General features: G+C 46.5%; 1 protein-coding gene across 30 annotated transcripts in view; it reads left to right on the top strand.

The window, feature by feature from the left end:
• Window positions 1–26,480, top strand: part of MAP4 (microtubule associated protein 4) — a 2,534,981-nt gene that overhangs the window by 1,066,840 nt on the left and 1,441,661 nt on the right. For all 30 annotated transcript variants that reach the window (XM_069645850.1, XM_069645857.1, XM_069645873.1 and 27 more), the window contains one exon: window positions 20,450–20,563. In XM_069645850.1, the coding sequence (XP_069501951.1) occupies window positions 20,450–20,563 (114 nt within the window). The remainder of the gene's footprint in view (window positions 1–20,449; window positions 20,564–26,480) is intronic.

Here is a 26,480-nt window from a genome sequence, read left to right as displayed (position 1 = left end):
TGTGGCTTCCAGAGGAGAAGGATCTGCACATCAACATCCTGGAGTTAGAGGCAGTGTTCTGGCCCCTCCAGTCTTTCCACCCTCTCTCATAGGCAAGGTGGTGAGGATCTTCACAGACAACACCACCACCATCTTCTACATCAGGAAACAAGAGTGCACGCGATCCCCAGCGCTCTCGAAGGAAGCTCTAGACTTGTGGCATTGGGCCATCGGGCAGGGGATGTTCCCTGTCCTGTTCCACCTGGCATGCCCCAAGAACACTTTCGCCGACTCCCTCAGCAGGGAGCAGCGCTCCTTCCACAAGTGGGAACTTTGTCAGGATCAGGTGGACCGTCTGTTGTCAAATGGGGCAGACCTCTGATCGATCTTTTTGCCACGCGGGCAAACTCAAAATGCCAGAAGTTTTCAGCAGGTTCCACCAACCGAGAAGCATGAGGGATGCGTTCCCCTTCCCGTGGGAAGGTCTGTTTCTGTACGCCTTGCCTCCCTTTCCTTTCCTGCTACACTCAGTGTTGGTGCAAGATGTTACTCCTCGCCCCATTGTGGCTGAGGCAGATTTGGTGTCCGGGCCTACTCATCTTGACAGTGTCTCCGCCAGTCAAGTTGCCAATACTTCCGGATCTGCTCACCAGGGAGAGAGGAACAATCCTTCATCACGACCCAGACTATCTAAAACTGAAGGCATGGCTCCTGCAGCCTTAGAGTTTGGAGGTTATGAGTTGCCATCTGGCTTCAAGGAGGTCCTCGCTAAAGCCAGAGCGTCGTCGACTCTAAAGTTTATTTTATTGGACTGGGTTGCATATACTCAAATTGTTCGACACCTCAACCTGCACCCTGTCCTTAATCCATTTCAAATAAGCACAAACACCAGTGCACACCTATGTTTTGGAAAAAACTTACAAGATGGATTTTTATGGTAACCTTTTATTAAGATCAAAAATGAAAGAACCACCTTAATTCATTCACTGAAGTACTCTAGTCAGAGTTTTCAGATCAAACGGATTATACACAAAAACTGGGATATAATCAAAACAGACACACAATTGAATCGGCTCTTCCCGGAACCCGCGATGCTAGCATACAAACGAGGCAAAAACTTTTGTGACAAACTGATCAAAGCAGAAAAACGGAAACCAAATAACCAACCACTTATGTCCAAACCCAAAAATGGTACTTGCCCTTGTCTCAATTGCCAACATTCCCTAATGTAATAAAAGGAGATCATATTCGACATGGCAATACTGGGAAGAAAATCCATCTTAAACAATTTGCAACTTGTGATTCCAAAAATGTAATTTATGCTCTGCGCTGTCCCTGTGGGAAATACTACGTAGGGAAGTCTACCAGAAAGGCCAAGGAACGATGGACTGAGCACAAGTCTAATATTCGCACCAAAAACATCAAATCCCCAGTGTATAGACATTTTAGAGACCACCAACATACAGTGGCTCAAATGAGGATGGTGATACTAGAAGTAGTACACCCACTTCCCAGAGGAGGAGATCTACAAAGACTGCTTTCACAGAGAGAACTTTTTTGGATACATTGCCTAGACTCACTCACTCCCCTTGGTATGAATGAGGACTACTATCTAGGACCCTACCTGTGATGAATATTCAATTTTACCACAAGTTCCCATGATCACTCATTAGGATTACATTACCCTCTGCTATGGTGAAATTTCAGTGTTAAACTCACCTGCATATGTTTAACAGAATGCACCTCATTTAGTGGATGATGTTGTTTAGGATTGCATTCCCTTTGCTATGTCCAAATCCCTGTGTAATATGCACTTGCATTTGTTTTACAAATTACACCTAAGATGGTGGAGGTTATTATTGTTTTGACAAAAATTGTTAACATTAAGGTCACCTTGTGGAGATATGCTATATCTGATTTGAAAATGTTTAAAAATGTTACCACATACGGTGGAATATATATGTGAACAAGGTGTCATTTGTTTTCTTGCATGTTAGATAAGTGTTAATTATGCAAACAGATGTCTGTTACTCTAAAGCCAATGTACACCTAGAGGACTGGTAGTTTCTACGGCCTAGACTCCACCATATCTCCCTTCAAGCAAACTTTCTTCACATCCATATGAGTATGGGTTACTTATTCTCTCCTCTACTTTCCTCGTCATATTCCGCGCATGAGCGGTGATTTTGTATACATGAATTCAGACGACAGCCTTTCCGTGTCGTCAGATTCATGACGTATCTCTTTTTTTACTCATATTTTTATGCTGATTTACACGCATCTTCTCCCATTGTTAAAAATACGTCTTTACATTTTCCTTACTCCAAATTCAGTCTATTCTCCATCCCGCGCATGCGCGGTTATTTTGTTGTCATGGAATTCTGACGCCGACTTTTCCGTGTCGTCAGATCCATGACATGGCCCAATCATTTAGTCTTGGTGTTACGCATGCGCGTAGACACGGTTCCCTAGGCGCATGTTTTGTGCATTCGTCATTCAAGTATCAGGTATTTAAGAAGGCGCTCATTGAGTGTACCGCATCCTCCTCCGGTGGGACGCGGCGCACCATGATCGCTTGCACAAACTCTCTGAACAGTAACAAGTAAGTGCAACGACTGATTCTGTCAGTCTTACCCGTACATTCTCTTCATCTTAATAAGCTTTGCTTATCCTTCTCTCCGCTTTTAGATGACTTTACTCATTTGAAGTACCGTCTACTGAGTGTTATCTTTTGAAAGATCCCTCTTTATCTTGCATGGATCCGTCCGTCAGGACTTTTTCTGAACTTGTTGTAAGTAGAGACTTTGCTTCTCTTCTCTCTCCTTAGCGTTACTCCTCTCACTACTTAGGGTTTACACATGTTTCATTTCTTTAGCGTTGAGACGAAAGATCATTCCAGAGCTTCCACTTTATGTTCCATTGGATACTTCTATTCAACTATGTGACCACCATATTTGGTAAGTTACATTGTTCAATCTTTCCTCCATTTTGTCAAATTGCTCTTTCTGCCTTCCTATGACCCCTTTTTTTTACAGACTAGATTGGTTAGAAGCCATGTCTAAAATCCTCTTAGCAGGATTATCTAATCCTACTGCAGTGAGAAATAGCTGACTATACCTCACTAGCTTTAGCATACTTGTTGAATACATCTGACATTTAATTAGTTGTTGTTTTGTATTGAATAAATAATGATCGTAATGAAATTGTAATGCACACTACATATGCAGCTATACTAAGATGCACTTTTTTCTATCTTTTTCTAGAATTTCGTGAAATATGATTCTGCCCCTGAAGAAGAGTTTATACTCTAAACGCGTTGGGCCTAAAGACACTGTATAAATAAATGTATGAATTGTTTTTTACATGAAATCTTGTGAGCTGGGTATTTACTCCTACTGCCCCACCAACTGAACTATGGACTGCATTTAATGCATCAAATTGTTAATGTGAAATTATATATAAATAACACTGAATTACTGATCTGCTCCACAGATACTAGATAGTGTGCAGGGGACGGGATTTCCTACATCTCTAGGAACAACCACTTCTTAATCCATTTCAGAAAGGTTTCAGACAATGTTTCGGTACTGAGAACTCTTTACTGGACCTCAAATCTCAACTGCTTTAGAGATTGGATAAACAGCAGATTTCACTCCTAATTTCGTTGGACCAATCTGAGGCGTTCGACCTTGTCGACCATTCCAATCTGGCAGACAGGTTTATGTCGGTAGCCAGTTGCTCCCAGGCCGCCACCAAATGACTGCTCTCTTTTTTATCAAATAGATTTAGTAGGGTGTGTGCCAATGAGGCTAAGGCACCGGCCTTTCAGGTGCTCTTTGGAGTCCCGCAAAGAGCGAGTCTATCCCCTTGTATTTATAATATCTTTATGGTGCCTTTTTTCGCTCATCTTGCTCAAGAGAAGGTATTCTCTTTTCTAACTATGCAGACGACACACAATGTGTCATCCCTCTCACGGGTCAGCATGACCGGACGAGTGTGAACTGAATCGTATATTATCCATTATCGAACAATGGATGATGCTTAATAACCTCGCTCTCAACCACGGTAAGACTGAAGTTATGGTGGTGGGATCAGAGGGCATTCTAGCTAAACTTGATCCAGTTTACCAGCACTTCCAGTTAGGAGATGTTCAAATCCCCACTCTGACTAAAGTTAAAATCTTGGGCGTGATTCTAGATCAGTCGCTTAACATGAAGCCCTATGTAGCCAGTATAGTTTGATCTGCCACCTACTACATTAAACTGCTGGCACATCTGAGACTGCTCTTTTCTCAACAGAATGAATGCTGAGTCTATCGCCCGTGCGATTATAGGAGCTAAACTGGATTACTGCTGCAGTCTGCTAGCAGGCTCCAGCAAATCCACTATTAATCGTCTTGAGGTGGTCCAAAATGGCGCGGTCAGAGTCGTAGTTGGACTTTCCTATAGGGCCAACGTCTCTGAAGCGCGTCGAGCCTTGCACTGGCTCCCTGTGGAGTCTCGGATACCTTTCAGACTTCTGGTCATCACCTTCAAATGCCTCAAGGGAACGATGCCCCCATATTTACAAAGGTGTATATAGGAAAAAACCTGTCTTAGAAATGTGCGTTCTAACAACCTAAATCTCCTCCACCAACCAAGATTTAAAACCAAAAAAAGTGCAACTGGTTGCTTTTGTTTTTTATCCCCGGCGCTTTGGAATGCTCTACCCTCTCACTTGAGAAACTCTTTGGTTTTAAGCAATTTCAAAAAGGGTCTTAAAACGTTCCTCTTTAATTACTATTGTTATGTTATGTTATTTTGCATTTATATAGCGCCTTATATACCATTGGTGTGGTCTGAAGGCGCTGGTAGGTTGAACGGCCTTGGGAACCGAAGTTCGGGTCAGTAGAGTGAGTCGAGCGAGTCGAAAGGTGCGTGTGCGCACCAGGTATGTGTGCAGCTGGTGGGGAATTCTTGTAGTAGCTGCTTCATAGCGGTAGGTGTGGTGGTTGAGAGATCAGGAGTATGTGTTCGCTCTGGCAGGATTTATCCAGACCGAGTGTGGCTGCGTTAGGCCTGAGGAGAACGCCTGGATGAGGGGGGTGTAACCAGCAGTGTTTACATAGAGTGATGGGGAGTGAGCGGGAGATGTTCATATGAGAACAGTTATACCGAATGGTGTCATAGTATCTCTGTGTTCTACTTGAGTGGTGGTGTAAAGAAGAGAGTAAGCGTGGGGTGTGGTATGATCAAGTCCGTTCTATGCACTTTTATTCATTTCAGGCGTTCGAGATCAGGGGTTTCGCTCATCCGCTTTGTACTCCCATCCGCTCTGTGCACTCATCCCCTGTCACGCGCTCATCCCCCCTCACGCGCTCATCCCCCCTCACGCGCTCATCCCCCTCACGCGCTCATCCCCCTCCTCACGTGCTCATCCCCCTCCTCACGTGCTCATCCCCCTCCTCACGCGCTCATCCCACTGCTCACGCGCTCATCCCCTCCTCACGCGCTCATCCCCTCCTCACGCGCTCATCCCCTCCTCACGCGCTCATCCCCTCCTCACGCGCTCATCCCCTCCTCACGCGCTCATCCCCTCCTCACGCGCTCATCCCCTCCTCTCACTCATCGGCTCTACATACTCATCCTAATCTACACACTCATCCGGTCCTCATACTCGTCCTAATCTACACACTCATCCGGTCCTCATACTCGTCCTAATCTACACACTCATCCGGTCCTCATACTCCTCCTAATCTACACACTCATCCGGTCCTCATACTCCTCCTAATCTACATACTCATCCGGTCCTCCCACTCATCGGGTCAATATACTACTCGTGCACTCGATATACTACTCAGCCGCTCCCCGCGCTCAGCCGCTCTGCACGCTCATCCTCTCTGCACGTTCATCCGGTCTAAACGTTCATTTGTTATGTATAGTCATCAGTTCTACGCACGTTCATTGTCATTATCAATCATCTCCATTTCCGCAGTATGGATCTCCTTACTTTCCCAGTGATTTATTCATATTATCTATGTCACTGTTTTGATCTACTTTACTCGTTTAATTCTGTTTGTTTTTCTAGTTTACATTCGAGTTTATTAGCTGTCAATTTCTCGCATCCGGTAGTTTGTTGGGTCGGTGTCATTGTGATGCTGTTAGTTTGGAAACCAGTTGGTTTTAAGGGAAAAGCCAGGTTTTCAGTAGTTTGTGGAAGGATGCTAGATCCTCAGTTAGGCGGATGTGGGCTGGGAGCGAGTTCCACAGGGTTGGGGCCAGGGCTGAGAATGATGATCCGCCTAACCTGACTGAGTTTGTCTTAGGAATTACTAGGAGGCCGGCTGAGCTTGATCTTAGGGTGCGAGTGGGATGATAAGGTTTTAGTTTGTCTTGAAGATATTGAGGTCCAGTTTTATGCAGTGCTCGATGGGAGAGGCATAAGGTTTTGAAAGCCACCCTACGGGCTACAGGAAGCCAGTGCAGTGTCTTAAGGGCTGGGGAGACGTGGTCTCTTGGTCCGAGCGCAAGTAGCATTTTGGCCGCCGCGTTTTGTGCCCTTTGGAGTTTATTCAATTGGTAGGCGTGGATTCTAAGGTATAGGGGGTTTGCGTAGTCCAGTCTTGATATAACGATTGATTGGACTGCGGAGAGTCTGTTGGGAAATGAGAGATATGGAAAGATGCGCCTAAGGGTATTAAGGTGGTAGTGGCAGGACTTTGAGACATTGTTGACTTGGCGCGAGAGTGTTAGGTCAGAGTCAAGGGTGCATCCAAGATTTTTCACTGAGTTGGAGGGGGTCGGTGAGTTGCCCATGGCGGGTGGCCAGGGTAGTGGGTGCGGAAGAAGTTCGGAGTTGCCGCAAACCATGATTTCCGTTTTGGAGGGGTTTAACAAGAGGTGGCTTTGGGTCATCTAGAGTTCTATGTCAAGGAGGCAGGATGCCAGGTCTGGTCTGGAGTTGGTGTTGTCGGCTAGTAGTTGTAACACAGGATGTTGTGTGAACAAATTATTGGTGGGAGGGTGATTGGGTAGAGATTGAACAGGAGAGGAGGGCGGATAGGCATGCTCCCTGTGGGACTCCCGTGTTGACCGTTCGGGTTTGGGAGGTATAGGTAGAGAGTATCGTTATTTGGTGCCTATCTTTGAGGAATGAAGCTATCCATTTAAGAGCGGTTCCACGAATTCATAGGGAGTGGAGACGGTCTAGGAGGATTGAGTGATTGTGTCAAAGGCGGCAGATAGGTCGAGAAGGATTAGTGCGGCGCATCCTGTGGAGTCTGCCGCCATCTTAAGGTCATCCCAGATTGAGGTTAGGGTGGTTTCGGTTCCGTGACGACCTCTGAAGCCTGATTGTGCGGGGTCTAGGAGGTTGTTGGCTTCGACAAAGGCATTTAGTTGGGAGTAGGCTGTTCGGTGAATGAGTTTGGCAAGGAACCTGGTGTTTGAGATGGGGCGGTAGCTTTTGGGCTCGAGAGGGTCGAGTGAAGGTTTCTTAATTAGAGGTTTGAAATGGACCGTTTTGAATGCGTCGGGAAAGATACCGGAGGAAAGGGAGGCATTTATGATGGATCGTGCGTGTTCTCCTGTGCAGGTTGAAGCAAAAAAATGTTCGGGGTTGTGGCTGGGTAAGGGTCTAGCGGAGAGCCAGATGGTTTGCGGGCAGATAGAAGTTTGAGAAATTGTTCTGGTGATATTGGAATAAAGGATTCGAACGTTGGTTGCGTAGTGGTTGCAGCTGGTCGGCAGGTCGGAATGGGGGGGTGAGTATTGCCTGGTGGATGTAGGAGAGCTACTTTGGTGGCTAGAGTATTTGTTCTTTCGAGAGCTGTGGTGTAAAAGTGAAGGGAGAGCGGAGAGCAAGTCGCATAGTGATTGTGAGGGGGTTGGGACGGTCGTGGTGCAAGTGGGGTTGGTGAATTCAGAGATGATTTTGTGGAGTTCTTTGCTCGGATTTTTGCAGTTTAGCATTCGGGAGTTGTAGTGGGCTTTTTTTACTTTTCGGATTTCGGCCTTGTACTGATAAAGGTGTCAGGCCAAGGTAGCCCTGCTCTCCTGGGTTTTGTCTTTATGCCATTTGCGTTCTAGGTATTTATATAGTCGTTTAGTGGTCTTCAACTCAGGAGTGAACCATTTGGGGAAGAGGCCACGCCGCTTTGAGGGTTTGCAAGGGGGTGTGAGCCGCATCAGAGATGTGTTGAGCCATGAGTCAAAGGCGTCAGGGGTTAGTTGTTTACTGAGTTGGCAGGTTGGTGGTGGAGACTTGAGGAGCGCTTCGGCTAGGTCTGGGACCATAATTCGTTTTTTCCAGCATTTACGTAGATTCGGAGGTTCAGATTCCAGTACGGGAAGGGGGATGGGTGAGCGAATGGTGAAGGAGAGAATGAAGTGATCGGACCAGATGGTAGGGGTGCAGGGGTTTAGATGAATTCGGGTGTTGGAGCTAAAGATGGCATCAAGAGTGTGTCCTTTATAGTCAGTTGGGCCATTTATGTGGGGTTGTAGGTTAATGGCGTCTAAACCGTCAACCAGAGAGTGTGTCATAGGGTTGGTGGGGATGTCGAGCCATATGTTGACGTCTCCAAGAAGGGTAGGTTGGGATGGTTTAGTTGAAGGGTGGCAATAGAGTTGCAGAGGTTGTTTGCGAATTGTCTATCGTAGCCAGGGGGCCTGCAGATTATTAGGAAGCTGTATGAGAGCGAGGCGGAGAGGGATAGTTTAACGAGGAGAGATTCGCAGGAAGGAATGGGAGGTTGGTTGTCGATGATTGAGGCGTGGAACGGGGTTCCACGCCTGTGTAAAGCAACCCGGGGTGCTCTCTCGCGGTTCCCCTGGCAGGGGAAGAACCCTAGGGTTCTGTACGCAACATTGAGCCTCCCAAAGGACAGTGGGGGGTGGGACTCCCAGACATACATATGTATTATAAAGCCACCCAGCTTAGGGTCCTGATCCCACACCTAAGAAGGCAGGAAGACTTACAATGGGTGGGTCTTGACAACCACTACCTGCGACAGTCGTAGAGTGGCTATGGGGTTCCCAGGTCGAAATTACTGCATAGGATAAGGAAGCGCCATATTATGGGCACCATTTAGAGTATTTGGCAGCAGGCAGTGGTATCAGCTGGTGTTACAACGTGGCCATCCCTGCTGGCCCATCTTTGGGTCCCGTGGATCAGGGACACAATCCCGAACCCAGAGTGGTTCCAAGACTGGTATGAAGCGGGTCTGGAAAGGGCAGGACAATTATGGAAGGATGGGAACTTCATTATTATACAGGAGTTGGAGGAGGCACTGGTGATAGGCTCACTCTCCAGCTTCCTGTACCTACAATTGAAGTGGGTGATGCGGGAGGCCTGGAAAAGGAGAAATCACAGAGGGAGCTTACACCCTTTGAGGGGATCTTGGATACTGGGTCAGGCTCTAGGCGACTAATCGGTGCACTGTATAGGGCCCCAGTGGAGACTAGGGACCCTCAGCCAAGCAGAGACAATGCTGGGAAGGGGACTTCAGGAGGGGAGCTATCCCCGCGGACGAGGCAGAAGATGTGCTGTGGGGCCTCCCAGACAATCATTTCCTGTCAGTACAAACTACATGGAATCAAACTCTTATATAGGTGGCAATATGACCCGGTCAGGCTCTCCAAGATGTATCAAGGAGCGAGCCCCACGCGCTGGCATATGTGGTGGGGATGTACGGCGGTCCTATCCTATTGGGATGAGGTCCTTAGCTGGATTAAAGACCTAGACAGGATCACAAGGTGGGGAAAACACTGATGCTGATATTATTTGGACTACAAGAACAGGAAGGAGAATAAATGATATTGCCTAAAATGATTCACAGTCTGATCCTTTCTGGAAGGACATGTTTGGCAACACACTGCAAGAGAGAGCTTCCCCCCAGAAAGAACGAATGGGCCATCACGGCCCGGAATTTATACCGGATGGAACGTCTGACAGCAGCCATCCATGGAGACACTGGATCTGTCGAACTGGAATGGTTGGATTTCTGTGAAAAATATATTCAATAGACCCAAGGGTTACTTGTCACTCACAACACGGAGCCTAGACTTTCCCAACTTAAAGGTCCACATACACTAATTGGATCTGTCACCTGCTCAAGAGTCTAAGGATTCCCCCAGTGTCGCAAGGAGAAAGGGGTGAACGTGAGAGAGCCATTCATTAATTAAGTTGTCAATGGCGGGTCTTTACGGCACTGGTGAGCGGATCGGGGAGGGGCTACCGGACACTTGCATTCTTTGTTTTCTTTGTGTTTCCTAAGAATGCGATTGATCCGGTTAAATGGATCCAATGTTACAAATGTGACTTGTGTTCCTTTATAAAACTCAATTTCACATTTTTTCATTGTCTTTTGGGGGTTCCACCAGGCCCCCTTTTTTTTAGTAATATTTTTCCCCCACTCCCAAAACCAATATTTTTTTCCATTGTTTTTTCATCGTTAAAACGTCATTATTTGTTTTCTATTCGATATAATCACTGCATACCATTGCAAGCAGTATTGGTGTGAACAGATGCAAGGGGTGAACTTCTGACGGTTACTGGGGGACCTTCTGGCTCACAGGACAGGGATACACACTGCATTTTGCCCTATTTTCTGATTTTCAAATCTAGGCAGGCTGCCATAGTTGTCACTACCTGCCTGCACACTGTACTCTAGCCTAGGTTGTGATCTCTGAATTTAGCCAAACCTTTTGTCGCTAAAATTGCCCCCAAAGTTGTCACTTTTGATACACTTGGCAAACACCTGCCTCTCCTTTGATTTCTTCTCCATGGTGCTCCTTTGATTTCAGGATACTCTTTGCCTGTTTCTCGTGATGTTTGTCCTTTGTCCGCGCCCTCACACCTACGGGGTCTATGGCTGCGCACTACAAATGTTATAAAGTGAAAGTAAAGTAAAAGTGCTACGCCCATAAGTGGAAGCGTTTTGCTACCTGGTGCCAGTTGCAGAAGGATTACCCCTCTGAGGGTTATGGCTCCACAGATTCTTCCTTACTTGCTGTCCTTGGCAGAAGCTGGGCTGGCTCACGCATCCATCAAAGTACACCTGGCGGAAATCTCACGCTACACCATATCTCCAGGAAGAACCTTGCTGTGGTTCCACAGACTAGTCGAGCAGTTCCTCAAGGGGCTTTCCCTCCAGTGAAGGCGCCTAGACCGGCATGGGAGCTCAACGTGGCCCTGACAAGACTTATGGGAGCACCTTTCGAACCTATGCTTCAAGCCCCAGTCAAGTTTCTCTCATGGAAGATGGCATTCCGGCATTCCTTGCGGCCATCCCCTCAGCCAGACGTGTGGGTGAGAACCAGGCCCTATCCTGCAATCAGCCGTATCTGACATTCCACAGATCAAGGGTGTTACTGCATATGCACCCCACTTTCATGCCGAAGGTTCTGTCGGTGTTCCACCTCAACGAGCCTTTGGTGTTGCCTGTTTTCTTCCTGAACCCTACATCGCTGGCAGAGAGGGCCTTGCATTCGCTGGAGGTTGCTCGTGTCTTGACGTTCTATGTGGCACGCACAAAGAGTTTTCAGAAGACGTCTCAATTGTCATCTCAAGGTCGCTCTCCGGCTACATCATGCTCTGTCTTCGGCTGGCCTAACAGGCCTCTGCCGGGCCGTCCGAGAGCCCACTCCACCAGAGCGATCACTACGACGACAGCATTCCTTTGTGGTGTGCCCCTGCTGAACATCTGCAGGACTGCAATGTGGAGGACCACGCATATCTTCACGAAGTTCCATTGCATCGAAAGGGATTCCAGGGAGGAATACAGAGTCTGCCAGGCAGTGCTACGCATCCTGTTTGCTTGAGGTGAGTCTGTTCCAGGGGTAAGTGTTACTTGCTTCTGTTGAGCCTTGCCACCTCATGTGGTTGTGTAATGTGTACTGCTGTGATTCGTTAATCATGAGCATGTGAATCCATGCCAGACCCCATGCAGAAGGTTTGTTATGTACCTTTATTAGATTTAAGTTACTTACCTTTACTATTGTTCTCCGGCATAGGTCTGGCATGGATTCACATGCGAACACTGCCTCTGGCCCCTCTGCGGCTCTTCTTGGTCATACTGCTACTTTCCGTGTTTACCAAATCTGAAGATGGTTGCCAGAGGCGGGGCTCAGGAAGAGGACTATCATTGGATGGGGCGGTATGACCCAGAGGATAGTGATTGGTTTAGAGGAGAAATACAGTTTTAAAGTGTTAGTGAAACTGTTTTGTCTTTTACCAAGGATTCCCAGCCTGACGACGGGGAATATTCATGAGCATGTAAATCCATGCCAGACTCATGCTGGAGAACAATAGTTACAGGTAAGTAACTTACACCAAACTTCTTTACCATCCCGATCAATGAGGCCACAAATGGTACTGAAAAACTCTTAGAGATCCTAAAATGACTAGAGAAACCTAAGGCCCACTCAATACCCCTTATGCCCACAAACCAGGACTGCTTAGTAGTTCAGGCCCCTTTTGAAGCAAAAGTAGCAAAGGCCAGAGAGAAGATTTAAAACACCTTGATCACCCCTACCTCTGACAAAGGATCCATTGGTTCCTAATACCGCAGTTCCTGAATAACCCCGATTTCACATTATCCCCGATATCAATTCTTGACATGAGGAGCATGCTATCCTCTATGCGTCTCACCTCCTGTTCCGAAAATATCCTCCTGCCCAAATAAATTTTGGAGCCTAAAGAGCTATTTGCAGCGATCCTTACCAGGCTGGGGAACTCATCTTTTCAGGACAGTCTTGTTCCTGACTCAATCAAGGCAGTCATGATCACCCCTCTTCTTAAGAAGCCCGTACTGGACCCCAAAGACATGAGCAACCCTCGGCCTATCATAAATTGCAATTTTCTTTTTAAAATTCTCTTTAATTGGCTTCGGACCAACTTCAAACATTAGTGGAACTGAACGGCGCCCTTCACAACAGGCAATCAAGATTTAGACCCGCACACAGCACGGAGACGGCACTTGTTGATCTCCAGTCCCATATGTTGAAAATCATTGATAGTGTAAAAGCCGGAATTCTGGTCTTGCTCGATTTTTCGAGGGCTTATAATCTGCTTGACCATGAACTCTTGCAGGACACTCTGGGTTACCTGGACAACTGCTCTAGGGAGGCTTTTGGGTGGTTCCACTCCTTTCTTTCCAACCAGGTGTCCAGAATTCACTGGGGAGAAGCTTTCTCTCCCGCTGCCTCCATCCAGTGCGGTGTACCCCAATGAGCCTGCCTATCACCTGTGCTGTTTAACTTGTATCTAAGACCACTCTGCTCGCTCCTTTAGGACTTGGGTGTATTCTTTACAAACTATGTTGACGACACGCAGCTAGTTCCCGAAGTCAGCAATGACTATGCCCTAGACTCTGCCAATCTCCTCAGCACTTACAAACTGAGTCCTGGATGTCCAGAAATTGGCTGTGCCGCAATGGCAGCAAAACCGAGCATCTCATCTTTGTCTCATGGCAGGCTTTCCGCTTTTAAGTCGAGAATTGTATCGTCCCAGTGCAGAGAAAAGTAAATCCCTGGACATGTCGCTTTGCGCTCCTTTTGGGAGGGGGTGTTTGGTATCATGACGGAAATCATGGGGCAGAACGTCTCCGGGTATACCCAAGAAGTACAGTAAGCTTCTGGCATCCTGTATGATAATAGCTAGAAGATGCATTCTCATGAAATGGACACATACCACCTCCCCGGAGTTGAAAGGGTGGTTGAAGGACCCACTCTGGTTGAGCGACACCGATAAAGACTACGCTGCCCTGTGTGGGCCGCAAAATAGACCTAAGGACATATGGGGTCCACTTGCAGTATATCTGCTGGCGAGGGATGAGGACATGGAATGAAAGGGGGGCAGGATGCGGGGGCACATTCTCCTGCCCGGCAGAAGGAGGTGTGAGGAGAAGAGGACAATAAGAAGGTGTGCCAAGTGTGCCCTAAAGGTTGCACGGTATTATTTGTTGTTAACCTACTGTTGTGCTTGTATTTTACTGATGTAAATGTGATATGGTCTGAGGTGGAGATTTGAACCAGTTCAAAAAGATGTTAAAAAAAAAAAAAAAAAAGTAAATCCCTGGACATGCTTTTGGAAGCCTCTATGAATGTGGATGCCTAGGTTAACCAGGTTAGCCGGAACTGTAACCACCATCTCCAACTACTCAAGAACATCTGGCCTTTGCTAACTAAAAAGAATTGCGCCATCATCACTCGAGCTACTATACTCTCAAGGTTGGATTATTGTAATGCCTTGCTGACCGGTGCCTCTAACTCCTGTTTGAAAAAATATTAAACCATACAGAACGATGCTGTGCGCATCATCAAGAGAATCCAGAGAAGGGACCGTTTCTCTGATCACATGAGGGACCTCCATTGGCTACCGGTGTGGGAAAGCATTAACTTAAAAGTTGGCACCCTTGTGCATCATTGCGTCTTTGGAACGGCACCTCCGTATTTAAAGTCTAGTCTCCCGCTATCCCCCGACAAGATCACTACGCTCTTCCAACATGGCACAGGTTAACTGCTCTTGATACAAAAGATCAAACAGATTAGGTAGATCGTTTCTAGTAAGTGCTGCCAAGCTTTGAAATACCTTCTCACTAGTGCTTAGGATGGAACAGAATACAAGGGCTTTTAGCAGAGCATTAAAAACACTCCTATTTAAGTAACTGATTGCTTTTGACTGGGCCCTTCTAAGATTTGAAATGTCCCGTCTCACCTGTTTGTATGATTGTGTCATTGTTGCGTCCTGATGCTTGCTTTTTAAGGAAAAACATTTTAAAACCAAAACAAATTGTGCACACGTATGTAAGGGCACCCAACCCAAGATTGTAGTCCTGGGTGCATTCCCTAGCTAATCAGGTTCTGCATCACCCTATAAATTAGTCTCCAGTTACTCCCTTATCCCCTTCTGGAGCTGCGAGAAAAACTCTCAAATTTACTGAACTCCACGAGGAACTTGTACAGTCTTCGTCCTCTCTGAATGAATCTGCATGATCTTCTCCTCAAAAGAAGTGTGGTGAATCTGATGGTGTCATCACTCGCTTTCCTATGATAGCCTCTCCCCATGTGATCAGGGGACGGCAAACACTACCGGATCCTGACACTCAGGGCAGCTATTTGATCGAGGCACCACATGGGGATGGTGACCCTCAGGGGGATACGTATACCCCCGTTCCCTTTTTGGGATGTTTCCTCTGTATTACAAGCCTTTATGGCTTATTGTAAAAGTTCCCTTCCATTATTCATAAAACCTGCTAAAGACCTTGTCTAGTATCATGTAGAAAGAAAATCTAGGAAATACCCTCCAAGTAAAAATACTGAGACGAGGCTGAAGGGAGTGATGCAGATCCACAATGCTGAGAACTGTAGAAGGCGCTCTAGTAATTATGAGCGTGTGACAGGTGCCAGGGGTTTTAAAAGACGGAACCTGAATGAAGTGAAGAGAGGCTACTTGCGTGACCTGTGTACGCTTTTTCGGACAAACGAGGGACTGGTGTGCCGCTGTGGAGAAGTCTTTGGAGCTGACCGTCTCAAGGCAGAATGAAGAAGGCTGCAATAACTGGCGTGCCCCACTGGGACCACATCAGAGACTGAAGGCATGGCAGGTCAGTGGTCACAGGAACCGGAGAACAATGCCTCAGCCTAGGAATATGGAGGGAGGCTTCGACACCAGGCGGGAGCCGCAAAGGACATGTAGGCCGATGAGAGACCACAGTTGACCCACAAACTGGAGGCGGAGCACCGAGGTGCTGGCCCCCGTTTACAGCATGGCCCCTAAGGAGCACTTTGGAAAGGCAGTGAGTCCTAGAGAGAAAGAGAGGGACACCAGGCACTTCGTAAACTATCTTGAAGCACGCTAATTTAGAACTGAATGAAGGAGAATCATTTTTGGGAAGCAAAGCTCAAGAAAGGCTGAGGAGGAGAGAAGCAAATCCCTCACCTCGTGAACTTTCACAAAGCTGCAGCAGTTAAATCTGGGACCCGCAGCCAAGTGGCGCAAAGCCTGAGCGAGGTTAAGGTGGGCAAAGGAAAACCTCACCTCGTGAACTTTTGTAAATGTGCAAGTCTCCGTGAAGTGCAACATGTTAAAAGCCTTGGCCTGGCAGAAGAGTATACCAGTCAAACCCAAGTCAACAAGTATTTGTAAGGTGAAACACATTAAAAGCCCTGGCAGGAGACTATACCAAGAGTACGCCCGGTAAAACCCAAAACAGAGATTGAAGGGGAAAAGAACCTGACGGGGGAAATGCACAAGGTTTGATGTATAATTGTTAATTTATAACATGCTTAATACCAATGAGTGGTTTCTAAGTGTGGAATTGGGATTCGAACCTGTGTTGCACCGCGTTGTCTTGCTTCCAAGACAAACGCGTTGCCCCTGAGCTATCCTCCCTCCCCTATAGCTGGAACTGATATCTAACATTCAGACCACAGCTTATTACAGTAATCCCTCTCCAAAGGTTTCGGGAAGGAACCCACTGCCTCAGATGGGCACCATTCCACCTAGCACAGATGGTAGATATCAGTAGGATCAGAGAAAGGCTCCCAAAGGCCATCTCTAAGCACCCTTTGTTTGTCATGCGGCCCTTCCCTCTTCACCTTTTTCTCTGAAATGGGTAATCTGAATCGTCCAATGAAAGAGAACCCTGAGGAAGTATCTTTACCCAATCTACGACTCTTATGGGATTGGGGGTCTATTGGCCTTGTCAGCAAAAGCCACCCTTTCTTTAACCCCCGATCTTTGCTCTTGGCCTGTCTAGCCCCTTATGGAACATGAACCTATCCCGGTACCCCAGCAACCCCGTCTGAAAATCTGATATACACATTAGTATTATTCACGTCTCACAGGGCATTATCCATGGACTCTTGTACCACTCTATGTATCGCTCTAGGACTACCCTCACACCTGCTACCAGAATGTTGCTGCTTAACCGGCACAGCACCCTCCTCAGAGGAACTAGAATGCTGGCGAACTAGCCGCCCAATCCTTACAACCGTCTGCATAATTACTTCACTTCCCCTAGGGCTGACATGACCCACCTTATTCAAAGCATCTGAATAGGCATACTCCCTAATAAGCCCAGCAGGGACGGGAGGAGGGAAATGGGAAATGAAGCTACTTCAAGCTGAGGGCTTCCGTCAATTCTCAGCAAGCTCTGATGTGTAACAGGCTGAGCAGGCTTTGACTGGGAGGGGACAGAGGAACGGTGTTCACTCAGCCCAGATGGCAAGCAGGCTTCGACAGTCACGTTGAACAAGTCATGCCCCGCGGACAGTTACTGAATAGTTTGTCCCATTTCACAAACTTGCTTTAGCAAACCATAATTGCGGCAAACTGGTGCTGTGACCATGTCGCATGAGCTGCCTCGAGAGTGCTCACACAGAGTATCCGTGCTTCCACCAGTGGTCCCCTGCGGTCTCACGCAAGCCAAACCACGCGACCACAGGAGAACATGGTCACCATGTTACTGAACAGTGGAGCGGAGAGCTAAGACGCTCACAATGCTCCAACAAGTACAAAACAACAATTATCATGAAACAATGTATTTGAAACCACTATATCATACCAAAAAGCAACCAAGTATCGCACATAATGACACGATCGCTCGAACAGAAGAAAGGTTACTTATCTGCTGGTCAATCAGCAAAGAAGAGGATTAAGGACTAACTGTAGAGGAATATATAGGTTTATGCAGAACCCGATTGGCTAGTGTGTGCTCCTAAGGCTGCCATCTTGGGTTAGGGGGCCCTTACATATGCATGCAAAATTAGTTTTAACATTTTTTTATTGAAAAATTATAAAAACATTTTTCATCTTTTTTGCTGGTTGAGTAAAGTAGTTATATTGCATAACAGGAAGCTTCTGGTCTCGACGTAGAATTGGAAACAAACTGAACATGCTGTAACTCTTGTACCGCCACTCAACCAGGAAGCATCCAGAAGCACTCCAGTTTAGTGTCTCATTCTCTGTTATATCCTGACCCACTTATAATAGGTTTGTGCAGTGTCATGCTTCATCACTTCCCTCGTGCACCCTTGACCACCTTTTGCTGGTTACCTACATTAAAGTCCTTCAAATAGGGGTAGTCTTCTGATTTTGAAGACGTCTTGGTGCCCCTCGGTGAATCCATAGGACGTCTTCATCAAGAACTCTGGCAATGCACTTCCCTTTAAAGTGCGGTTGGCGGGTCAGGTGTCCACATGAGACCAGAACTGACAGGTTGCCAGGCGGTGGAGGCCAAGATCTTTCCTATAGCTACCCGGAAGCCGGGCTTTTTGAACACTTACAGGGCTGTCTGGGGGATCTGGCAGGAAAGAAGACAGTTGAGGACTGTCTATATTACCTGCAGGGAGATGAGGAGGCTGGGCGTGCTCAAATGGGAGTTGTGGGATGTGGCGTCCCGGGTGCACTGCTGGCGAGGGGATGGAGGTGAGGGAGGATACGTTTTCCTGCCCGTTCAGCTGGGGACTGTACACCGGCTTGAATTTGACTTTGTAGGAAACACTGTTGGCGAGCAGACTGCTGTCCAGGAGGGTGGGTGTCCTGGGTGGGGTAACCAGCAGGGCACGCTGCCCTTCGTGGGGCTTTAGACAATACGTTTGTGATTGAGGACTCCTCTGGTTCTAGTGATTCTAGCTCTGATTGGCCATCAGCTCCTTTTAAAAAGAAGTGCAGGAGGCAGGATGGGATTCGGAGCAGGTCTCCTGTGGATCGGGTGGTAGATGAGGGTTGTGGAATTGCGGCACCTTCCAGGTATGCAGTGTTGGAGCATGATGAGGTAGTGTCTCTTTGTTCGGTGGGGGTGCGAGTTGAAGGCGGCTGGTTGAGGACGCTGGGGATGGTGATGGGCCGTGTGTGTTGCTTGAGGTTGATGTGTACCTCTAAGGAGCGGGCATTTTTGGTCTTGGTGCGATTGCTGTGGAAGGTCAGGTTTTCAGGAAGGTGTGCCATACAGGGAGGGTTTGTTCACCTTGGTTTGTACGCAAGGTATGCTAGGGTAAGCTTTTGGTTTACTGCAAGAATTTTGAACAAAAGGAGAAAATGCTGCTCATTGGTGGGGATTCGTGTGGTGTTTACTGTGCCATCTGCCCATGTGGTTAGAGGTAAGGGGCTGATCTATGGAGTGCTGACCAGTACTGATTTGGAACATTTAATGCCGGCACTTATTCATGATAATGTGGCAGGAGTGCAGCGGCTGAATGGCATTGGGGTAGTGCATTCTACTCCTGTATTGGTGACATTTCAGTGTGTGGAGGGGCCGCATTTTTTGAGGATTGGTTATGAGTGGTTTCAGGTGGCAAAGTATGTGCCCCCCTTTACCACCTATTGCGCTGTTTTTGGTGTCAGAGGTTCGGTCATGTAGCCAGTGTTTGTAGGGGAGTGCAGTGTTGTGCGAAGTGTGGCGATGGCCAAGATATCAAGGAGTGACTAAGTGAGACAAAGCCTGTGTCTAGACACTGTGGTGGGGAGCACTTTGTTATGTATAAGAAGTGCCCTGTATATATGCGTGAGGCCCAGGTGCAGTTGGTGAGAGTCTCTCGCAATTTGTCTTATGCTGAGGCAGTGGCGCAGGTGCAAGTTGCTGATGCGCATCCTGTTAGGCAGGATTGTCCAGCTCAGAGTGGGCTCTTGCCTAATTGGATGTTCCTGAGGAGCAGGCAGTGAAAGTGAAGTCACAGGTGGAGGGGGATGCTCTGGTGTTGACAAAGGTGTCGTTTTTGCTGTTTATGATTGAGGTTCTTATTCATTTCAAAATGCAGAGTAAGACTGAAAAAATTATCGTTAAGGCGGATGAGAAGTTTCTGGGCATTGTCGGCTTTTTTTTTTTAGGGAGGTTTGTCAGTCCCTGCATTTGTGGGAAGCGGGCGAACATAATCTATACAGTTGGAAATTAACGTTTCCTGATCTTTGGGAGCCACTCCAAGAAGGTGGCGTCACCATGCACTGATTTTTAGCTGAAAAGGATACATTCAGTTCAGGATAGTGAAATACCTGAACTCCTGAAAGGGGACAGTGTAAGATTTACGGCACCCCATTTCAGGAAGCTTTAGATTTCATACAAAACAACTTCGGTGGCACGTTCCTGACACGCAGGACAAGTAATTGTCTGAATAAAATCGTGCCTGTACCGGTGTAACGTGTGTCCAAGGTAATAAGTAGCCTTTTCCTTGCTCCACCACTACTGTGGTATGTTTTTATTTTAAGATAGCGTGTACATTATTAGTAAAGTGAGTTTTGATGTGAGACGATTATTTTCTTGTAAAAGCACAGATGTTGGTAAACGCGCGTGGAGCGAAAGACGGAATGGAGTCTGCCAGTGTGACGCAGTTGGCTTGTCTGGCCAAAGCCGGAGCCATATGCATATCGAATGACAAGCATTCCCAAGGCACTAGTATCTCCCATCTGCCCTTTCATATGTCGGCATATGCAGCTGTTCTCCCATGCTTCATTCACATTTAATCAACTGCACATATTTCCTTACTTTTAGAACCTAGCAGGACTGCCGAGTTCACTTTATTGGAAGGATCTTCTGCTCCTGTGACGTTGGCAGAGGTGTCTCCGGCGGCTGAATTTACTGACTGGCAGCATGCCGACCCTAGAGGTAAGACCCAAAGTCTGCCAAAACATTAAACCAGTTTAATTTGCAAGGTCTCAAGTGAACACAGTTAAACTTACGTATGCACTGTTTTGTGTTATGCCGAGTTACTCACCTGAGGTTTTTCCTTTTGTTGTACCATAACTAATGGGCACTTGGACAAACCTCAGCCCTTCGAGGCTACTTCTCTGGTAATGGACGCAGTAGGACTATTTATTACATTACTTTTAGTCTTTCTGGAGAGATATATAGCGTATTGATTTTGGACTAGAATGTCTTGGGCAAAGGTGTGATATCTTAATGTAATATGTTCCAAGCTGTATATAAAAATCATGTGATTGTTTTAGCTGCTTACAACAGGTGACTGTGCTCAATTTCCAACCCATATGGTTGCTCTTTTATCCAGTTTTTTTTGTTGTTGCAGAAATTATTCCCCAGACTCGTTCATTCATTCCTTGTTAGCTTCATTTTGCGAATAAATGCTTTAAAACCTATACAAATACAGATCATAAAATTATACAGCTCATCAGTTCCTTGTTTCTAAAAACATTACAGTACTGTTGGTACTCTTGTTCGGAGAGGAATTGCCATAGCATTTCCGTGCTGGACTGCCCATGTGGGCTGGACAAAGACTGATATGCAAATGATGTTTCTCATCTGTGAAAGGTACAGTGAGCAAAAAGCGTGTGCTGCAAACTCTCATCTCAGAACAGGTTATCATGCCATGTTCTTTCTGGAGAGGAGCACCTGCTACCTTTTTTAAAAACATTACAGATCCCATAAAAAGTAAACTAAACATGCTCTCCAATAGTGACCACTACATAGTAAAAACATCTCAATACAAGAATTATAAAGAAAACAAAACAAAATAAATTATTCCCATAAATGCATCCGTCGAATGTTATCATAAAATTATAAACAATAAGCATTTGAATAATTCAAGACTGGCAATAATATATTTCAGTATGCCAAGTTAAAGTATTTCAGACTCCCTATACTTCTCCACCAGTAGAACCTTATTCAGAGAGGTGGTTTCCATAGTATAAAGTAACGCCTCCCTTAAGAGCCTCACTTCCGCTAAATTTAGATAGGGCACTACCAATGTCTTCTATTATCATTATATAAATGCTTTAAAAAAATCACATTATTTAATGTTTCTTAGCAATCGGGCAAAAACCATATTTTTCAGAGACTTCAGAGTATGTTTGTTGTTAGTTTGTATAGTGACCCTAGTAGGGCTAATCAGTGTACAGGAATGCTTTGACAACAGTAAAACGAACACATTGCAGTAGGGATGGTCAAACCCTTCTAAAGACACGAGGGAATCATCAATCTGTAAGGGACAGCCTTGACATGCTTGCTGTCTCTGTATATCCTCGGAAAGCATTTTTTTTTCATCTTAAAACGAGTATTTAATTTATGGCGGGCAAAATGCCACAGCCATCTATTGGAATTGGTCTTGTACATATTAGTTTATGCAGGTTTTGTACCCCATTACCAGAATTTCATTAAATATTTAGACCCACCAGCCGTGAAAAAAAATCGGAGGACGGGTTAATTGAGTTGGGGGGGGTTTCAAATGAGAGAAAACCGAAGAATTGTGCATTCTGCTGCTCGGAGTTGGAGCCCAATCGTGCGTTGTTCACTTGTATTTGTTCATGAGTTGGAAGACCGTTCTTGAGAATTTGCACATGGGAAAGGTGCAAATTAGCGAGAACAGGAGGTTGGAAACAGGGGCAGAAACTGCCAGTGTATGCTTGTGTTCCCATAGCTTCTTGCACCTCTTCCCCGGATGCTGTCATGTTTTTTCAGCACCTTGGGCCCCAACCACCAGCTCCTCATCCCATCCACTGCCCCTCCCCCCCCCCCCCGGCACAGAGCGTCTCTCTCCCTACCCGGCACTCTCGTCATTCCCAACCCATTCCCCGCCCCACCGACTTAACTGATGCCATGGAGATTCCTTCTCCGATGACCCTTCCCTTGTCTGCACTGGGCCGTAAAAATAGAAGCAACGTTTTCTTATATTTTGATGGGAGATCATGCTTTTATAATATGCGCAGAGCCTCTCCTGACATTAAAGCCCCTTTAACACTGATGGATAATCATCAGTTGGTAACACAACAGTGCTGGCTTGCTACCTGTTAGTGATCCTATTTTCTCTACAGTAGGTAGCACAGTTAGACAAAAGATTAACCTAGAATGCTGTTCCTGTCCAAACTCTACCCCTCCCACTCTCCTGTACTAGACCCTTCAGCACTGTCATCGGCATCTCCGCTACACATGTCTCCAGTGCCAAAGCCTTTGCACTCAAGCTGTAAGGAGAAAGAAGCACAAGCTGTTTGGATATGCCGATTCATTTAAGTGCAAGAATTGGGTCCAATATGATTAGGTGGATGATAGGAGGGAACCACCTCTTCAATCCATTCATCCAAGGCTCAAAATGGGGTGGGGGGGATTCATTGCACCCAAAGATGCAGCACAGAGAACATCCCTCAGACCTGTTCACCCTCAATGTAATGTGACCGAGTCTCGCACCTCAAGCCAGAAAGTGGGTGTGAATGGGAACCCTCTGGGCAGGGGATACCTCCTACTACGTGATAGCCACCCAGAAGGTGCTAGATGTTAAAAGTTGCCCACAGCCTCTGCCCCCATTCCCTGTCTCCTCACCTTAAGAAAGAGTCAGAGAGGCAATGTTTCCCCTGGGTACTTGGGAGCATGCACACAGGTGGCAATTGTAGCCTGAAAACCTCAAAAGTAGAGACCAGCTGAGCATATGCTTGCAGCATACAGACCTTAGTTACCTCATGAGTGAAGACTCTTAGGACGTGGCACATATCGCAGATAGCCGGCACCAGAGAAATAAGGGAGATACAGAGAGCAGATGAGACCAATGCCGAAGATGACTGCCATGACAGGGCTGTCTATTCCAAGATCGCAACCCAGATAATTGTCCACGGAACAATTAGTAATCATTAGAAATTACCTGGGTACACAGAGTGTGGCTGCGAGACCAAAGCCCATCCCACTCATAGTAATTGATCTAATTTAATTGCAGAGTTAGGATATGCTGCGGGAACACAAAGCACAGTGTAGGATGGCGAATAGAGCAGAGAGAGGAACATGTACGAGAAGGTTGAAAAAAGGAGCAAGGTAAAGGAGAGAGGGAGAGAGGAAGGAATAAAGAATCCATGGGTGTGAAGGCATGGAGAATGGACATAGGAAAAAGGACGGGTGGAACCTTACCATTTGAAATGAGCAAAGAAAAGTCTGAGCCAGGTGCCATCTTCCTGCTCTCATTGGATTGGCAAACTCACCGAAGAGAATAAAAAAACACTTTCCAGCAATCAAAGACTGAACAAACGAAAGGAAACTGGCTAGCCAGATTGGGTGGACTAAATAAAAACTTGGCTAGCATTCCCAAGACAAGGAAGACCTGAGCCTGGGGTAGGCTCCCTTAAGACCTTGCCTAAAGAAGAATTAGAGATTTACCTTGGTTTGAGGTAAGGGCGACTAGAAAGACATTGTCCTTTAAATAGACCTGTGACAAACTGGGAAGAAATACGATCAAAGGCTGATCAAGTATGGTACAGGTGACTAGTGTTTAACCTCAAGTACTTGTTCAACTTGAGTGCTGGAATGACAATCTATTAGAGACTTGAACTTGGGGTCCATGGCGGGTAGCGTGTCATGCAGTTGTATGGGAAACAGAATAACTCTGTACTCCAAATATTCAAACCACTCAGGAAGATGGCTTTCCTTTTTGCTATTTAATTATCAATTGTCTACAACAGGGAGTTAAACGGACATCAACAGACTTTGAACAGCATTCTCTCCAAGTATTTCATAAAAAACAATATTTTTATAACAAAAACGTGTCATACGTGACATCATACTACATGGCAAATATGAAAAACCTACAGGGGATTGTGGTTGGCTCAAGGGGAGCATCCAAGTATAATTTCTATAAGGGATCGGGTTGTGGTTGGGTCTCTCAGTCAGGTGGACGACTCATGCTCACCCCTAGTGCAAGTCATCTTCAACACGTTATTAGAGACAAAGTACATCATTGGCTCTCAAACTATAAGACTCTTCATTATATGGCCCTCTACAATTGGTTGGCACGTTTGTGCCCTTCTGGAACATTCAGTTCATTTAGCAGCACGTAAGCTCATACCCCAGGTGCCAGGGGGTGAACTTGACTTCACCTCCCCACCCAATTAGCTCCACATTTCTCATCACCCATGCCTTCTGCCATGAAGATTCTTTGACCTTGGCCTTGCAATAAATTCTCTTCTCTGGGAATATAAGGGAGAATGGGCACACGCTTATCAAAGTTCTGGGACTGCTTGCCCAACTTTATTTTCATCCTGGGCAAACGTGACAGGAGACCGCAGTTCGGCCCATTTTGCAGCATTTAATTGTCTTGAATTAATAAGAAATGGCACTCATGGGGCCTCATAAATTTTCTGGTCCGGGAACTACAGTACCGCTAAGCTTGCCGGTACCATAGTTCCCGGACCGGCAAGCTACGAGTTCTGCTCGCGGGTGCCATTACGGCCCCCAGGTCTGACCGAAAATAGTTCTTTTGGAAAAAAAAGGTTGGTAAAGTTCTTCAAATTATAAATAGAGACAGAAATACAGTTCTCAGTGTGAAAACTACAACAGCACAAGTCTTTCCATATCTTTTGAGGCACTAGGGCAAGCCCATTTGAAATTTTAAAAGCACATACTCTTAAAATTCACACGCATACTAATCTGCCATTCGTATCAAGGATACTGCAAAAGTTGCTCTCGTACAGCAAGCAAACTGTACCCAGCCACATTAATGGACAATCAACAAAGCAAATCTCACTGTGGTCAAGAATCACCTGCTTGTCCGACCTGCAGTGTGAGTCGGAGAGCAGGGTGAAATCGTAACAAGCAACACTCCTCACTTGGTGTAGTGAGCTAAAATGGCAAAGACATCATGCCTACTATGACGAATCCAGAGAATTCATCCCTTCTCCCTAAGGGTAGCCACCCCCTTTGGACTAGGGAGGTGAACCTGCTAAGCTGAACACCCCTTATGGGACACGGCAAGCGGGATCTAAGTGCGGGCGACTCCCCCGCACCCCCCTTAGTGGACAAGGAATCACAAGAAAGGGATTTTATTCATCCTCCCTCATGTGAAGACTAGAGTCCCACTTGTTGACTACATGGTCATTACAAAGGATAATGGTGTACATAACCTTTTTCAAATGGCTGTCAGGGCATCTGACCCTTTAAGGATACCATCATTGCGTGAATCACAGAAATAAGGAATTGTCCAATCACGTTACAGCTTGAAATATAAAGCACCAGTAAGACTGCCACACAGCAAGAAGGAAGACTAGAAGTACAGCTGCCCTCTCCTGTGCGGTGCTAAGCCACTCAGACTTGACTGCGACTGAAGAGGAGGCACGACCGCATCAGAAGTGGTCAACCAGCACTGGAAGCAAATTACGCAGAGGACCAGTTGTGCACTGACGGGAAGAAGCAGAACCAACAAAGGGGTGCCACACACAGCCAAAGCCACCTCCACGAGGAAGGCCCTAAGACGAGCAATGGTTCCAGGAAACCAGGAGGAGTGCAGAGAAACGTCCAGACCCAACGCTGGGTAGAAAGGACTGTGCCCAAGAAGGTGTGAGAGAAGCAGTGAACCAAGTCAGGGTGAGAACCAAGATACCCCAAGAAAAGGTGAGGGGGACATTTACCTCAGTGAGGGCGGAAAACCAAGATGTCCCAAACCCCATTAAAATCCAAGAGACCCCATGGAGGGGCAAGATAAGAAATTGTAATATTGCAAGGCAGAGAGAAAGTGTTTGCACCCCAAGAAGGGGGGGTGAGCAACATGAAGGCATCCCGACCATGGGGGTGGATATGCGAGGGAGGATCACCTGGGTGG

Source organism: Ambystoma mexicanum, chromosome 2p, assembly GCF_040938575.1.
Source record: "Ambystoma mexicanum isolate Mex_15411 chromosome 2p, UKY_AmexF1_1, whole genome shotgun sequence".
Classification (NCBI taxonomy): domain Eukaryota; kingdom Metazoa; phylum Chordata; class Amphibia; order Caudata; family Ambystomatidae; genus Ambystoma; species Ambystoma mexicanum.
The sequence above is the reverse complement of the archived record's forward strand: the minus strand, read 5'-3'. Positions and strand labels throughout refer to the sequence as shown.